This window comes from Schistocerca gregaria, chromosome 1 (assembly GCF_023897955.1).
Source record: "Schistocerca gregaria isolate iqSchGreg1 chromosome 1, iqSchGreg1.2, whole genome shotgun sequence".
Taxonomy (NCBI): domain Eukaryota; kingdom Metazoa; phylum Arthropoda; class Insecta; order Orthoptera; family Acrididae; genus Schistocerca; species Schistocerca gregaria.
In genome coordinates, this window is record NC_064920.1 from 731,404,276 (window position 1) to 731,422,345 (window position 18,070).

Genomic DNA, 18,070 nt, shown 5'->3' on the forward strand with positions numbered 1-18,070 from the left:
CCATTCCCACACCAGAGCACCTGGCCTATTGAAAAGCTCATTTTGGACAATGCAACTGGGTGCATTACTTGTTGCCACTTTTCCCCATACATATAAGTGTATGTCCAGAACCACCCCTCAGACTGAATCTGCTCCTATCCGAGAAGAGCATGGGACTCTACTACTTGATGCTCCAGTCCATATGCTCTTGTCATAATCACAAATGTTGCTATCAATGTGTACATGTCAACAGAACACAAGGTATTGGTCACTGGGCAAATAGGTCACCCTCATGAAGTTGCCATGCCACTGTGGAAAGTGAGACTGCAGGCCCTGTTAAATGTGGCTGCAGTAGCAACCACTGTTTGACATAGGTATATTCTTGGCTGTTGCACAATGTAGCGGTCATTTGCTGCCGTACCTGTCCACGATTGACCACGTTCTCTCCTGTATGCTGCAGTGCCTATGGTTCAGAATGCTTCCCATGCACATGAAATGATGTGAACAATACTAAACTGCTGGGCTGCACTTGTCGCTCTGCATCCATCTTCCAGTTTCCCAAAGATTCTTCCCTGTTTGAAGTCGTTCATATGTCGTTTCTGGGCTATGCACTAATGAAGAAGATTATCACAGTGCACATTACTGCTCATTGATTCGCAGAAACTGTCTTGTCCTGTTCCTTCATCTGTCTTGTGTTGTGGGGCAGGCTCTGTTTGGTGCTATAGTCATGCTCATCTCACACCATGTGTCATCCAGCTTTCCACGTGACTGGGAGACCTCTGGCAACACACTCTCTTATTTTCAGTCGTAGCCACCAAGTAGTTAATGTATTATGTTCCAATCTCAGCCTTAAATTTTCCTGAGAAGTTTACAATGCCAAAATCTCATATAAGTCCTATCATTGCATTCATCCTAACAGCTAATCCATAAGTTTGAAACCTAATAAAACAACTAAAAGTCAAACATCTATCTGGGTTAGATGATGTTTCATCACACCTCATAAAGTGATGCAGAGAAAGTATACTAAAACCCTTAATACATGTGGTGAATGCTGCAATCGAGGAAAATGAGTTTGAAGATTCACAATAAGGAAGTAAAGTAAAGCCAGTATTTGAGAAGGGAAGTGGAGGCCAATTAGGAAACTACAGGCCAGTATCTTTGATCTCCACTTTTGCAAAATTAGGAGATCAAAAGGGAAGCACTCTTGAATACTGAAAATGCAAATAAATATCTAAAACAATACAGTTTTTATGAATCAGCTAAAATAATGTATGTTGTGCTTCAGACAAAACAGAGTGACACAGATTTTCCTCAAGAGCAAAACAGTGAGAGATGTGAATGATAAAGTTATCAGGACAATTTGCTATGTGCTCATGTTCTCACATCTGGCCTACACAGTTCAAATATGAGGAAGCACACAAGCTGACTAATTAAAAAGAATGTTAAAAAAAAAAGAATCAGTGAGTAAAGGGTAGATCGATACTCACCATATAGAGGAAGCATTGAGTTGCAGGCAGGCACAATGAAAAAGAGTGCTAAAATATGTGAGCTTTTGGACAAAGTCCTTCACTCGAAGTAGAAAACACACACATTGACATAAGCCAACTCATACACACATGGTCACTATCTCCGGGTGCTGAGGCCCAACTTTGACTGTGTCTGACATGAGCAGCAATCTATTGGAATGGGTGGTGGGGTAATGAGATGATATAAGGCAAGGAAGGGGAGGGATAGCAGGATGGGGGAGGGAGAAGATGCTAGTGGTTTCAGAAAAAAAGGTGCTCCAGTGCACTTTGATCATCAGGCCAGGGCATATCTTGCAGACTACTTCAGACAGAGGGTAGTTGGAAGGAGATGCCCAGTCATGGGTTTGTTCACTTTCCTGACCTCAGCCCTTTTGACTTTTGCTTTTTAGGTACGTGAACTTCCTTGTGTTCTCAATATCAGCAGAAACAGTACCTGAGCTTATTGAGTACATCTTTACAGCATTTGATACCGTCAGAGTGGAGTGAAGAATCTGACAGAGACTCAGAGAAAATAAGATTCACTTGTGTAGTGAAGTTGATGGTTGTCATATTGCCACAGACTCAGTTTATGTTGTTTGATTGTACATTATTGTCCATAAACTTTTCTAGCCTACAGTGTTCTGGTGTTTTATTTAGCCTACTGAATGCATAGAAAGTGTATAGTATGGTAGAAACTTTTATTTCACATTTATGGTTATAGGTTTATTATTCCAAAATTTTCTGAATTTCATCCTCTATAATATCCCAAATTTTTAAAACATTATTCTGTAACACTCTGTTTATCAGGATATTATAGCAGTGCACGGTCAAGTGATAAAACACATCCTAAATGGAGCCATAGATGACTATAACAAAGGGAAGGAAAATTATTACACAATATAGCGAAATCTCAAACTCAATAAATGCTCTAGATGAAGCAGGCGAAAGGTTATTTAACATGGTACCAAACTCAATCAAAGAAAAAACAGTATAATATTTAAAAAAATCATTTGAAAGTGCCTCTCACAAAGAAATATGTATATAGTATTAGTGAGTATTAAAAATGAAAATAAATGTCAATGTTATGCAGATTGTAACAACACACCCTCCCTAATGTAAAGTTCAAATAAAAACTGATGGATCCAAATAAAGAAACAGTATTAAAATGAATAATATTTACACAGTGGGAATTTTTCATTTTTAAACAATGTGTTACTCAAGTGGGGAATCAGTGCATTGTTGAATTTGATTTCAGAATTCTGATCATTCTAATGTGCAATTCATGAGGAATAAGATCAGTTTCTTTCTGTATTGCATTTTTCATGGCTGGCAAAGTCCGCAACCACTTTTTGAACACCTGAACCTTAAGATGCTTGCATAGAAAAAAAAATCATGGTCTGATGATTGTGCAGGTGAGGGGACATCAGCTTGTACAAAATTAAGTATCTGGAAATATCTGTCACAGCACTTGGATAGAAACCCACAATGGGTGTCTGCTTTTCAGAACTGTTATTGCTGTTATTGTTGTTGTTGTTGTTGTTGTTGTTGCTGTTGCTGCTGCTGCTGCTTTTGTTGAATTCTTCAGTCCAAAGACTGGTTTGATGCAGATCTTCCCACTAGTCTATTCTGTGCAAGCCACTTATCTCTGCACAAGTACTGCAACTTACATCCAACTGATGCTAATTTGAACCATACTCTTTTAGGATGTTCACATTGAAGCTGTTAATCTGCTATCAGTGACCGTGAGGTAGTACAAACAGCAACTGAAGCAAGTTCAGTATACTCCTTTAGCATGACTGTGTGCAGTATCTTGTGAAATTTATGACTGGATTTGTAGGGAGAATGCAGCATTGGATAGCAAATCATCGGCAGTTGTAGAAGTAACTTAACGTTGCCTCAGAAAAGTGTCTTGGGACACTGGCTATTCATATGGTATTTTAATAACCTTGGAGACAATATTTCCCATCAGATCACCAAAGTTCAGCACTGTTATGTGTGGCTAGCATTTGGATGGGCGACTGTCCTGGTCTGCCATATGCTGTTGGCAAGTGGGCTACACTCAGGGCTTGTGGGACCAATTGAGGAGCAGCTTGACTGAGAAGTAGCACTCCATGTCATAGAAACTGACAATGGCCATGAGAGAAGTGTGCTGACTGCACCCTTTGTATCCATATCCAATGACACCTATAGATTGAGGATGACATGGTAGTCAGTGGGCACTGTTGGCCTTTCTGATGTTTGTTTGGATAGAGAGACAATATTAATAGTAACCCCAGACTTTTCACAGTTCATGCAGTTGTCTATAATGAAATGCTGTCTGAAAACAACTGCACAAATATTAAGTCAGATCTAAATATGATTTCAAAGTGGTGATAAAGACTGACAACTTGCTTTAAATGTTCAGGAACACAGAACTGAACACTTAACAAAATTTAAAAAAAAAATGTTTTCTCCTGTGGCAGTGATATCAACAGGTCACAATTTGTAATGGTCAACTCATACAAATACCATAGTGTAACAATTTGTAGAGGTATCAGATAGAATGATCGCTTAGGCTCAGTAATAGGTAAAACGGGTGGCTGACTTCAGTTCATGAGAGAACAGTAGGGAAATTCAGTCTACAAAAGAGATTGGATACAAAACATTTGTGTAACCGATTCTAGAATATTACTCAAGCATGTGGGATGAGTACCAAATAGGACTAACAGAGGTATTAAACATTTACAGAGAAGGGCTGCTCAAATGATCATAGGTTTGTTTGACTCATGGGAGTGTGTTATGGAGATGCTAAAGAAACTCAATTGGCAGACACTTGAATATAGACACAAACCGTTCTGAGAAAACCTACTTACAAAGTTTCCGGAACCAGATTTAAGTGATGATTTTAGGGATATACCACAATCACCTATGTATCTTACCCCTAGTGATTGCAAGACAAGATTAGATTAATTACAGCATACACAGAGCAGTTTAAACAGTCATTATTCCTATGCTCCATACATGTGCTAAATGGCAAGAAGTCCTAATACTGGTACAATGGCAATTTCCATCTGCCATGTGCTTCACACTGGTTTGCAGAGTATGGCTGTAGATATATATAAGGGGCAGTCAAATGAAACCCGGTCACTAGAGTAAAGTAACGGTAATGAATTTATTAACTCAAAAATGTAGTTATACACAGTAGACATACTCAAAAATAGTTGCCAAAACTGTTGGTACATTTATTCCATTGTGACACCAAAGGCACATCAGACTGCAGCAGGCTAACAAGTCAGCAATCACAGAACATTGCTATCAGAACTACATGGTATGGATTACTAAGGTTCTAACACAGATGTCTAATTTCTGGCTCTGTGTCAGTAACAGTTCCATTGAGATGCAATTAGGAGAACCACTGACCACTTGTGATAGTGGTTACATCCTTAGTAAGGCCTGAGAAACTGCACTTACTTTGATTAAGAATAGGCAGGAGATATCCTAAAATCAACTGGCTTTGGGGGCATGTGGAGCAACAACAACAACAGCAAAGATGCTACCAGCATGTGACCCTGGATGTGAACCTCAAAAGGAGCAACTTATAAATTTATCAGCTGGAGGAGGGGGTGGGGGGGGAGGGGGGGGGGTTGGAGATGATGTACACATGTATATTCCTGAGCACAGATGGTGTACAGAACAGCAAATCGAAGGGAGAGGGGCAAGAGAGAAAAGCACCATGCTCCCTCCTAAGAAGTTAATTCATCAGTGCACCTAGTGGTGGCAATGTGGTCACTTGCTGAAATGTTGTACCTGTTGGACACTGACACCTGGCCATTTCATCATGAATTATCCTGTAAGAAACTGAAGAATCACAGAATTACAATACTTTAAACAGTTCTAGAGTATCTGAGATAAACAGCTTAGCTATATATTACCAGTAATTCATTCTGTCATTCACATGTCATATTCCAGAAATCCCATCATGAAAGCGAACCTTCCGAGACATGGAACAAGTCAAGTTACACATCAATAGGCAGAAGCAATCATTGCTAGCTACTTCTGTAAAGTACACTAACAACAAACTATGACTAGTAGTAAACTATCCACAATAATAATTATAGGAATTACTTCCTTATTACCTTACAATTGTATATTAGGGAAAAAACAGCTACTTTAAAAAGTCACTGATCCTTCTCTTATACTATTTGCCTGCTCTTGTTAAGTAACATTTCAAACAGACCACTATCAGCTGCCTGTGAAGCAATTAGCTTGAATGGAGATAGCCCTTAGCACTGAAGTAGATGTGTCTATTTCTCCACAGTAATGGAGAAAGCTCAAAGCTGATCAGGCAGCAACACATGCAGAATTGGGAAATAGAGAGCTTCAGTTGGCAGCAGTGATGTTATGTACAGGATATATGATTAGACTGTGGTCGAATCTGTTAGATCAGGTAAGAGGTCAAGAGATGCTGCATATCTTCTAGTTTTAGTTTAGATGTCTCAGACAGCTTGTATTCTCTGGAGAGTATGGGAAAAGGTGTACAGGCAACCCAATAAGTTTGGGAACACTCTTACAAAACAGGAAAAGAAGTACAAGCTAGGATTAATGGTGAATAAAAAGGCCACATTCTGGTTCTATATGGGCTAGTCAGGCCTGACCGATTGCCATGTCATCCTCTGCCAAGGGCATCATCAGATGCAGTATGGAGGGCCAGGACACCATTCTCCCAGTTTTGGTCAGGTTTCTTGGCCTTGCAACCACAACTGCTCGGTCAAGAAGATCCTCATTTGGTGTTAAGAGCCTGAGTACAGCCTGTTCCAGTCATCCCACCAAGGAAAAATCAGGTCCTCTACATGGCACTAAGCTATGGAGGCAGACTAAGTTAAGAATATCAAGAAGATTAAAAATACAAAGAAGGTCCTCCTGCTAGGGAATAGTTGAGAAGAATGAACTAGTTCAGAACTGCCTGGATGGTGAATACTACGTCATTATTACTGTTATTTTTAACCCAGTTTCAGTGCTCAGTGATGTCACCTGTGGTTTAGGCTCCCCTAGGAAAAGTCATAGTAGACATCATGTAGTTATTACTGTAGGTGCTGAGAATGGTTTAGACTATAATTTCAACCATGCAGTTGAGGCAAATTGCTTGGAACGCTCCACACACAAATGTGGAGATCTTGGCCATCTGTGAGCTATATAACAAGAACTGGCTCAAGCATTCTGCAGGAAGTGTAAATGCAGAGCTTCAGGAGTCATTCACTCAACACAGTGGCAAGATCACACATGGGTGTGATACACCTTACAAGTTTCACTCTGCATCTGAATGTTTCCTGTATGAGGTTAGTTATGTGACTAATTTCCAGAAGCATTAAGTGTTACTATAGCACTGTCTGTTCAATTCTAATAATTTTAAATATTTTCAATAGGCTTTTTTAAGATAAATGTTTACAAAAGACAAATTGGCTGAATAACTACAGATACCATTGTAACTTTCAGTATAAAAAAAATGGTAGCTTAGACAATACAATTGCTAACAGTCATAGTTTGTTTGGACTATGTGTTCGAAACATTAGCAACTTGTTAAATAAGAAAGTTGTGTGTGTGTGTGTGTGTGTGTGTGTGTGTGTGTGTGTGTGTGTGTGTGTGTGTGTGTGTGTGGACAGGTGGGCAGGTGGGTATGTGTGTGCAGTTATTTTTTCAAACCACAATTTCTTCTCATTTTCTTGTTCAAACATGCTTCAGCACATATTTGCCAAGGACAATGGCTCATTATTTTTATTACATATCTTGATTGCTAGCTTATTTGTTTTCCACTACACCCATACAAACAAATTACAATTAAGATATCCAATGAAAATAAAGATCCACAAATCTTCTGAAACATGTTTGGACATGGAAATTAAGTTTGTGTTTTACAAAAGGAATTACACCCAGTCCTATAATCTATTTACAAATACATCACAAATGAAATTATTTATTATCATTATTATTATTACTATTTTTATTGTAAATAGCCTTCATGGGTTTGCTGCCAGATGACATTGTCGTAATTCCACAATATTTCCTCAAAGTAACTGTCCAACATCTTCAGGTGGTTCAACCTTACTGGCAGCTAGGTGCGACTGATGATATCCACATGTTGACTCCAGTATATAGAACACACACACAAAAAATGTGCAGGTGCAGAAATCATATGTGTGCGGTGATTTGCAGATAGACGGTGCCATACTTAGTATCACTGTGCATGCGTGATTTCCACGCTTGCTCATTCTTCACGTGTGTGTTGTATATACAGTGTTGACGTGTGGATACCATCAGTCACACCTAGCTGCCAGCAAGGTTAAGCCACCTGAAGATGTCAGACAGTTGCTCTGAGGAAATACTGTGGAATTTGCACATCATCCAGCAGCAAACCCGTGAAGAATATCTACTACATATCCAATGGGAAAGCTTGAAAGTCACACTTCTATTATTGTTTAATTCATGTTGCACATTCACTGTTGAGATCAGTGACTTCTGGCAGCAGTATAATCCAAAAAACTACATCCTATCACCACTTGAAAAATGGTTTTGTAACTGGCCTCTGTCCCCAATCAGCAATGGAAGTTCTCTGCAGTAGCCTACAAGAACATATTGAGAACTGTTATTTACAATAACATTTAGAGTTCAGAGATCCTTGTTAAACCTGGCCTTTTTTACCATATATTTTGTTGCAATTTATCCAGGAGTTAGCATAGTATTCTCCAGTAATTGTTTGGCCAGTGGGGAGATAATCTACAAACAGAATCCCACCACATGCCAAAACACTGATGCCATGACCTTTTCCATTGAAGGAATTGTCGTTGATTTCTTTGGTGGTTGAAAATCAGCATGTTTCCACTGATTTGACTATTTTTATCTCTTGGGAGTGTAATAGTGCACCCAAGTTTCATCTGTGGTCACAAACCGGTGCAAAAAATCCTTTTTTGTTACTCCTAAAACAGGCCAAACATTGTTCCGATATGTCCATTCTCATGCGTTTTTGATCCAGCGTCAAGAGTTGTGGCACCCATCTTGCAGATAATTTTTTCATTTCTAATTCCTCAGTTAAAACTTGATATACACTTTCATATGTCATCTGACAAGCATGAGCAATTTCATGCACATTCAATCATCTTTCCTCCATGACCATCTTGTGCACTTTTGCAATGATTTCTGGAGTAGTGATACAACTTGGCCGACCACTACATGGATCATCATTTAAGCTCTCCTGACCAAATTTAAATTCATTTGTCCACTTGGCAACAGTTTAATATGAAGGAGCAGAGTCCCCAAGTGTATTCTGGAAATCGGCATGAATGTCCTTTGTTTTCATACCTTTCTTTATGGAGTACTTAATCACTGCTCCAATCTCGATTTTTTCCATCTTCGCAAATCACTATTCTGGAACAACAGAGCCATGTCACCACCACAGCTCTCTTCCAAGAGAACTAATGTGGCATGTGTTTGCAGGCAAAATTCCAATGAATATCACGTAAACAACACATTGCGCTAGTGCTAACCTCGTAGTGATTCCGAAATATTTTCAAACAACCCTCGTATACCTACGGCCTTCCCCCTCCATGATCAGTTCCAGGCATTCTGTCTGCAGTCTGCTTCAACTAGATGTGCCATTAAGCATCCTCTCTTTAGCCCAGTATACCAGGATGGGTGATGGCATTATGTCTTTGGACGAGTATGTCTGTCCAAGTGCTGACATTCCAATTTTGGTCTGATATATTTCTAGATATTCCCTCCAGAGCTTGCTTGCTCTCGAAGCATTCTTAGGTAGTCTCTCAGTTCTTCTCAGAATTGAGAGTGTTAGCACCAGGCACACCAGATCCAAGATGGATTGCTGCAGGACACTTCCAGTGGGAGCGGACTGCAGAGGGAACACCAACAGACCAAAAATGGAATGCCAGCGCATGGACATGTGCACCAGATCAAAGATGCAACACCAGTGGTCAGCCTGGTGCACTGGTCTGAAGGGAATGCCTAAGAGTGCTTCTGGTAGGATTGGACTGCAGAGGGGCACCTAGAGCTGCACAGGACTGAAAAAGGAATGCCAGCCCACAGATGGGTGTGCCAGACCAAAGCTAGAATGACAGAATATGGTCTGGTACACCAGACTGAGGAGAGAACACCTAAGAATTCATGTAGTGGGAGTGGGCTGCAGAAGGACGACCTAGAACTGCACCATAGTGAAATCAGAATACCAGTAGGCTGACTGGTGCACCAGAGTGGAGAAAGAATGCCAGCACTCAGCCTGGCACACTGGACTGGTGAGAAAATGACTGCAGATGGAATGCCTGGAACTGACCATGGAGTGGAAAGGCCATAGGTATAAATACTGGCCCCATTCCACTTGACTGGCTAGATGTATATCAAAAACCTCACATTGCACTTTCAGGTGAGTGGTATCAAATGTCCAGGTTGCCAACAGGCCTCTTTGCTGCCTACAAACCCACATTTGTATTACTTGGCTCAAAAGTTAGCTGTGTTGCCAATACAGCTTTGTTACCATTGTCTCACTTATTCCTTCCATATATATGATCATTTTTGCAATCAGATGCCTGTGTTAGTAACAAGGCTAGAAATATTACAACACCACAAGTCAAACAATGCAAGTTATGCATTTTGGATAGTGGGTTTGCAGCGCTGAGACAAAAACATGTGCTTGTACTAGATAATGATGGAAATGGTGAGAGCCTTCGAGCAGATCTTTGCACTGAGGGTGGAATCCACATGCTAATGATCGATAACAATAAACAGTGAGAGATTTCAAATGGCTTTTCATTTGCAATGGAATTAAACATTTTACCAGACCCCCTTTCCACCCAACCACAAAAGGGTGGCAGAACAGTTTGTGCTTTCAAAGAGCAAATGTGAAAAGCCTTAGGGTCTGCAAAATTGGCTTCAATGTTAAATACCTTCCTAGCTTCTTACAAATCCATACCCACTAATGCTAGAAGCTGAGCAGAGCTCCTTCATGGACACTCTTGGATCTTCTGATTCCATTCACCTAACATGAAGCAGATGCAGTTGACAGGAACAACAGGGGCACCAGGTGGTACTAGTGGCTAAAACACATGGGATGCTGTGCCAGTACTGATACCAACTCTGATTGTGACGCTATGATCAGCGGCCTCCCTTGTCATGAACTCCACCATCATCAACATCATAGACACATCATAGCTCTTTTTACTCCCAGTTCAAAGAGGTAGGCTGCCCAGCCTTCCTTATGTAGACTGAGAGCTACACCTCCATATGGCTTCATTAATCATTGAATCACTGGACCTGCCATGTGTCACAGAGGTACCTCCACTACCTGAAGGTTTTGGGCTTTCACAAAATTCTACCAGATCCAGAATTATCATTGCCAGTGGCCCGAGGCATCTCTTAGGAGCCTACCATCATGACATTGAACTGCTCCCAGCTGCTTTAACTGTGTCCTGCCCCATTCCACCCAGGCAGGTACTGGCCGAGAGAGAGATTTAGTATCTCTGCAGGATGTGCAAATGGAAGACACAAGTGTACTGATATGTGTAACATCATCCATATCCCAGTAGGGTGCATGAAGCGGGAACACATTCAATGTTGCAGGCTGGTCACATGAACTTTTGTAGTGGGCAAATATAAGGCTGCCCAGCAGAGATCCTCCCTCAGTTGCTACTATCTGACTTTGCCTCTACAGGTGAACTATCACCACTGCTGCTGCTTATGCAGATTAATGTAGACTTGTGTTGCATAGTGCTACGAGTGTTACCTCCATCACCACCATCAGACTTAACAGAACTTTGCTTCATACTACACTTGCAACAAGCGTGCATAGCAAAATAACTACATCAGTTTCAGTCAAGAATTACTGCATATTAATTTGTATCTGGAACTATGGTTTATGCTGAATTCCATAAAGAACTATTATTTTTTGGTTTTTTGGACAAATTGACAATTTTAATTTATTGTTATAGAAGTTTATTTGTGATTAATAAGTGTAATTAACCCTAAAGTGAGGGTTAAAACATCACAATAACAAAAAGCGCCTACTAAAATATTTTGAGGATTTGTGAAGTGTAAAAAGGAATATGATAACATGAGAAATTTCTGCTGATTTTTTTTTAGAAACAATCACATTATTTCTGTGATAATGAATTCACTTTGTTTCCTCAACAACTAAATGTATTTTTCAGATGAGGAAATTTATTAATGTACACTAAAATGAGAGCACCTTCATACAAAAGAAGCAACATTTTATTGATAAATACCATTGAAGTATCTCATTATTAAATATCAGTTAATTGCAGTGTGCAGTGCCATTCTTTGTAATAAGACATTGTTTGAAATGACTCATAATGCTACAGAAACAATTCTAAGGCAAACAGTACTTGCTGTTATATTACTCATATTGGACAGCCTTCGCTCTACTCACGAATGAAATGTCAAGAGACTTCCAGCCAGATTACTCTATGCAATAACAATTTTTTATTTTTGGTGCAATGAAAGAATGAACATGTCACAACAATTACTGTTTTGTGCTACATTTTAATCAATACTCATATTTTTATTGTGACTTTAGCATAATTAAATAAATCTTGAAAGTTTATTGTTAATAATAATTGAATACATTATACCTCCCAAATGAGCATTAGAAAGTTAATGAGTTTCACAAAAACTGTAACCTTAAGTAAGTGAATTCTATTTGTCAACTTGTTTTTCAGGAAGTTCTTGGACATACTGAGGATGTTCTGGCAGATGTAATGAATCATATTTACTTTGTATCAGCACACATAATTTCTGATTCACCACAAGGTCGTTGGAAAATTACTGAGGAACATTTCACATCTCTCTGCTATGCAGGCCATTTACCTGGTTTCACCATGAGCTACAATCACCATGGCCTTGTCTTTAGTGTAAATATTATCAGTGCTAAAAACTGTGTGTCTGGAAAAACACGTAAGTATTTGTTTGTGACAATTTGATAGTTAGTTGTTGTTTGTGAAGATGAGTCATTAAAATATTGATATACAGCATTGTATATAATACTGTCATACTTATAAATTCATAGTTCAGTAAATAATTCATTAGTTATAATTACTGCATTACTCACAAAAATGGAATGTTGAGCCTTTACAAAACTATATTTTGTTTGAAATGTTTAATGTGTATGTTGACATGACAGTCATTTCATTCATCCATGATCTTCATGATCTTTCTTGCCACCCACTCCCTCTGTTCCTCCCTCCTCCTTCTCTTGCACAAACAAGCACATCACAAAAATCTTTTTGCAGTGTCATAAATTATGCAGATCAAAACTAACATTCAATTATGATATTAAAATATGGATATATTCAGAAGTCTGCATTTTCGATTGAGGGACATCACCTTCACTGATATAACCAATAAAGATGTTTAAAAAATCCCTGTGCCACTGAAAGTAATGCTCTCCGAAATCTATAGGTTAATTAGGTCTGAAGATGGATAAAACGATGGACTTTCAGATTTATATTCTGCCATTTATCTGTTGAGGTCCATAACCATGTCACTCAAACTTAGTAATTCTTATTATTGTGTTGCAGGTAATGTATTTAAATCTTCTGCTGACTTAACAGTCTCAAATAAAGCCATCTTTCACTTAGAATTAAATTTGATAAAGAAATAAACTCTAATTACAGATACTCTTCACTTGTGCAGATTTTCTAAATTCATTTGGAAAAGTATTGTGCAATATATTCATAAATGTATCATAAAACTTAGAGCAATGAATAAATAATTATATGAAGAGTAAAACATATATGGAGACTAATAATTTATGTTGTACACAACCAAAAATTAAAAACAATTTGTTACACACAGCATTCACATCACAGGTATTGTGCCTTTTTATGTCACAGATGGTCTGCTTTCAGTTATACTACTGCATCATCAAGTAGTGGGCATAGTTACACTATTTAAATTAGATAGCTGCAAATATAATAATTATCAGAGTCACAATAAACTGTTTTACTCTAAAAGGTTGACTGCATTGTTTAACTGGTATATGGTGTCCTTTAAGTCCCACTATCATTTCAGAAAATCGTTGGATACTAATATATTAACAAAAACAATCCATTTTTGAAAATACAATGGAACTGGATGGATAAAAAGTCTACTTGCCAAGTGGCAGCAGAAGAACACACATACAAAAGGTATTACAGTTTCCAAGATTTAGGAGACAGTGGCTCCTTCTTCTGGCAGAAGGATTGAAGCGGAAGAAAGAGGGGTGAAAGGAAAGGACTGGTGAGGTTTAGGAAAAGGGGTAGAGTTTGGAAAAGTTGTCCAGAACCCCTGGTCTGTGGCGACTTCCCAGATAGGATGAGAAGGAAAGAAGTCCCGTCCAGTTAGTCTCCTCCAAGTCGGGGTTCTGGGTGGCTTTTCTGAACTCTGCCTCTCTCCCTAAACCTCACCAGTCCTTGCCCTTCTCCCCTCTGCCTGAAGAAAGAGCCACTGGCTCTGAAAGCTTGCAGACTGTAATAGTTTTTGTGTGTGTGTTGTCCTGCAGCCACTTGGTGAGTATTTTTTTATTTGTCCAATTACATTATAACTTGGAGACTATCAGTGAAAGAGATCATAGTTGTCTGTTGTAAAAAGTTTAGCAGCTGCAAAGGTTCTTTTCTGTTATGCCAGAATTTCAATGTGTACCTCACTTATTACTTGTAGAGCATCAAGACAATATTCAAGTTCTGGTCCTGTACAGGTCAGAATTGCAGTATCAACAGTTGTACAACAGACCATGATTCTGTGCCTCTCATAGTTTCCACATTATGATTTTTTGACATGATAGTGGGACTTTATGGACACTCTGTGTATTCTTGCAGCACAGAAACATGATTCTTCCAGGCACATGCTCCTGCTGAAACTTAGCCCCATCTGAACATCTTACACATTTTTAGATGCAATTGAAAACTCGTTATGCAACAGTAGACACACACATTTTTCGGGTATTAAATTGTTTAAGACTGAACTTGTATTTTAGAATGGATCAAAGTAGTTGACAGGCATCTAGAAAAAATGGTAAATTGCTTAGTTGTTCGACAAAGTCTTCTTCAAAGTTAACAAAAGACACACACACACACACAGACAGAGAGAGAGAGAGAGAGAGAGAGAGAAAATGACCACTGTCTTTTCCCGCTTTTGGCAGCTGACTGGAACTAATAGTGACTTTGCTGGATTGGTAAGTGGAGAAATGAAAATGGAATGGAGTTTGAAGGGGGATGAACAAGGAAGAAGAAATTTAGGAAAGACCATGATGAGGTGGAAAATGTAGTGCATTCAGAAGCAGATTGAGGGACTACAAGAAGGAGTGCTGAGTAAATAAAATGGAGAAAAATGAAAAAAACACAGTAAGAGAGGAACACAAGAAAAGGTTACACTGAGTGAGCTGAGGTAAAGGGGGGAGTGAGGGTCTGATGTGGGAGGAGTAAAATAAGATGGGATGAGGAAAAAAGTAGGTAAAGTATAGGTGCCAGAGAAGACTGAGGCATGAGATTACATGACTGAAGGCTACTTATATGGTGCTGGTAGACAATCCATCAAGTGTTGGAAACAGGAAAAGGGTGAATCCAAATGGCAAAAATTTTGCATCAGGCATTGAATTGAATCACATTATGTTGGGCAGTATGCTCTGAAATTCAGTTTGCCTTTGTGGGGCTATGGAGATGTATAAACTCATTCAGACAATGCAAGAAATTTAGTAACAGTCTGATTCATTCATCATGTTCCATCATTCCCCTGGGAATATCTTTGGAAATCATTGGTGATGGCTGGGTGGTGCTTATGTCAGACTACATGTTGGTGGCAGTTGGCTGTGCGTGGAGCCTATTACCAGGGGCATTCAGGAGCAGTGTACTGACTAAAGGGACTGAAGGATGATGCATCAGACACACACATATGTGAATGCTGTTCGCTTCTGAGTGACTTACCAAGCTTGTCATTAACATATTTCACTGAATACTTCACAATAATATGAAGAACATTCATTATGATATGTCTGATGTCATTCTCAATTGTAAAATTAAGGCTACAATCAGAACTCTTGTGTGCACTGCCAAGCATGATTATGAATTTGGCCCTTACAGATTTATTTATCCAAAGAGACTAAATAATCTTAATGGAAGGGAGAAAGATAGATTAGCTGAACTAATAGGGGAGGGGGATAAAGCACTGACACCAGTGAAAGAATTCCTGTGATTAGAGGTGTGAGAGGCTAATTGCCATATTCAGACAGACAACTTTAAAATACATCCAGGTGACTGTGGATTACTCCAACCACAAAAGTCATTTGTAATTATTGCAGTTATACACCCCCACTGGGAAATTTTCAAATATGTTATTCTTAGAAAAAAAGAGTAATTATTTTTATGACTCTCTCTCTTGTATGGCAACAGTTATTTGTCACACTCATTTAAGTAGACTGCAACATGAAACCAAAGTCAATAAGTTCACAATGAAATAAAGTAGTTGACCCAAGCCACAAGAAAATTAAAGAATATACGCAACTAATTCTCTATGCATGCAGGTTGAATGGAATACAGAAAAGTTTGCCACACAGTAACATGGTATGGCAATATGGATAGACAGTGGTGGAAACAACTGTAATAGTTTGTTACTCAGTTCAAGTGGCTGAGTAACTATACCAAGTCACAGGCTCCAAAGCATAATTTCACTCTAACAATCTCACACACAGGCATAGCCAATTTTTACAACAGTTAGAGCAGTCCACTTTGTTATCCAACAGAGTCCGTAAATACAGCCTTGTCATGTAATGGACATGTCATTTAGATCAGACTCGCTGAGAATCAGAAGGAAATCATGGTTGCTTGGGCTCAAATAAGCGAGTTAACTAGTCTCATATGATTGGTCACCCAGAGATGCTGTTTTCCTTGTGGCAATGCCCTGACCAGATAAGAAACAAAGACATTTGTCAATAATTCTGCATATTCCATCTATACATTTGAAGAGAATTACAAGAATTATTATGTAAATCTTCATGCTTTCCCGGCAATCTGTTGACATCTAGGATATTCGGGAATATCTTAGATGTCAAGAATTATTATGTCACCTAGCAGGTAAAAGAAAGCACAAGATGGTCTGCCAAGGTTTTAATATTAATTTTATGAAATATTTGGATAAAAGAAATGATTTGGTAATTACTTACAATTTACAGTCTGAGTTGTGTTGTAATTTTCCTGTCATAGTTATATAGGAAAGCAGCACACTAAAAAACACCATATTTACAAGTGAACATTCAAGTAGTTATGTAAATGTTATCCAGTAGTGACTGGCCTCTCTGACCATTCTGCACAACTAGCCATACTATTTGATTTACCTGATTCCAATGAAATGGTTTCGTGGGAAACAGTTAGATTAATTAATGAACAGACAACAGAAAGTTTTGAGGCAGCCTTTCAGGAAGCTGTCAAATGTGGGAGGGGTGGTGTGTAATGTGACAGATGTCAGTTCCAAATTTACTGTGACAGTATTATGAAAAGGATAGTTGATACTCACCATATAGCAGAGATGCTGAGTCACAGATAGGCACAACAAAAAGACTGTCAGAAAATAAGTTTTCGGGCATCAAGGCTTTCATGCGAAACTGACAACATACATACACACGCTTAGGCAAATGGAACTCACACACACATGACCACAATCTCTGGCCGCTATGTGTTTTGTCTATTTCTGACAAAGGCCTCGTTGGCCAAAAGCTCACTTCCGGACTGTCTTTTTGTTGTTCCTATCTACGAAATAGCATCTCCACTATATGTTGAGTACTGACTATCCTTTTCATAATATTGTTACATTCCATCCTAGATTTGCGAAATTTACTGTGTTTATAGATGGATTTCTATCAGTCTTTAACATCTGCTTTCCCAAGAAAACAACAACATATTGTATTAATTCCATACAAAAATGCCTTGAATTACAAAAATAATCAAGATTCATGTGCAAGAAAAAGTTATTTACATCAAAGTATATAACACATTTCTAACAGATAATTTTTTGGTTATTCTTGAAAGCATCTATTTTGTTTTTTATCTTTAATCACTTGTGGGAGTTGGTTGTATTATTTGATTAAATTATAAAGCACACTATTTTAGGTCCCCCCCCCCCCCCCCTACTAAGATGTAAGTAGTTTCTGGATCTGTTCCATGCTCGTGTAGAGATCTGTTCACTGGGTACTGGTCAGTGTCTTTTTTTATGAGATCACTGTTTGCAAAATGTATTCATATGGGACAGTCAAGTTTCTTGTAGATTTAGACAACTCTCTGAAGTGAATTTTATAGCTACTTTTGGCTATAATTCGTACAGCCCTTTAGTGTAATTTAAAGACTGTTTCTATATTCTGCTCATTTGTTTCCCAGAAGCGTTTGCCATAACTAATTATAGAATGAACATATGCAAAATATATTGATCTAGTGTCTGAGCTAATGTGGAAACTAATACTGATTTTTTTTTTTTTAGTAAAGTTTATTTCTTGTTTTCTATCCATTTACATACATGCATGAGTGTTTTTTCAGTTCTTTGTTTAGAACACTTGGTGACTCATCACTTAT

At 38.6% G+C, this 18,070-nt stretch overlaps 1 protein-coding gene across 9 annotated transcripts in view; it reads left to right on the forward strand.

The window, feature by feature from the left end:
* LOC126267127 (uncharacterized) overlaps nt 1-18,070 on the forward strand; it is a 308,818-nt gene that overhangs the window by 255,491 nt on the left and 35,257 nt on the right. For all 9 annotated transcript variants that reach the window (XM_049972120.1, XM_049972092.1, XM_049972060.1 and 6 more), the window contains one exon: nt 12,197-12,431. In XM_049972120.1, the coding sequence (XP_049828077.1) occupies nt 12,197-12,431 (235 nt within the window). The remainder of the gene's footprint in view (nt 1-12,196; nt 12,432-18,070) is intronic.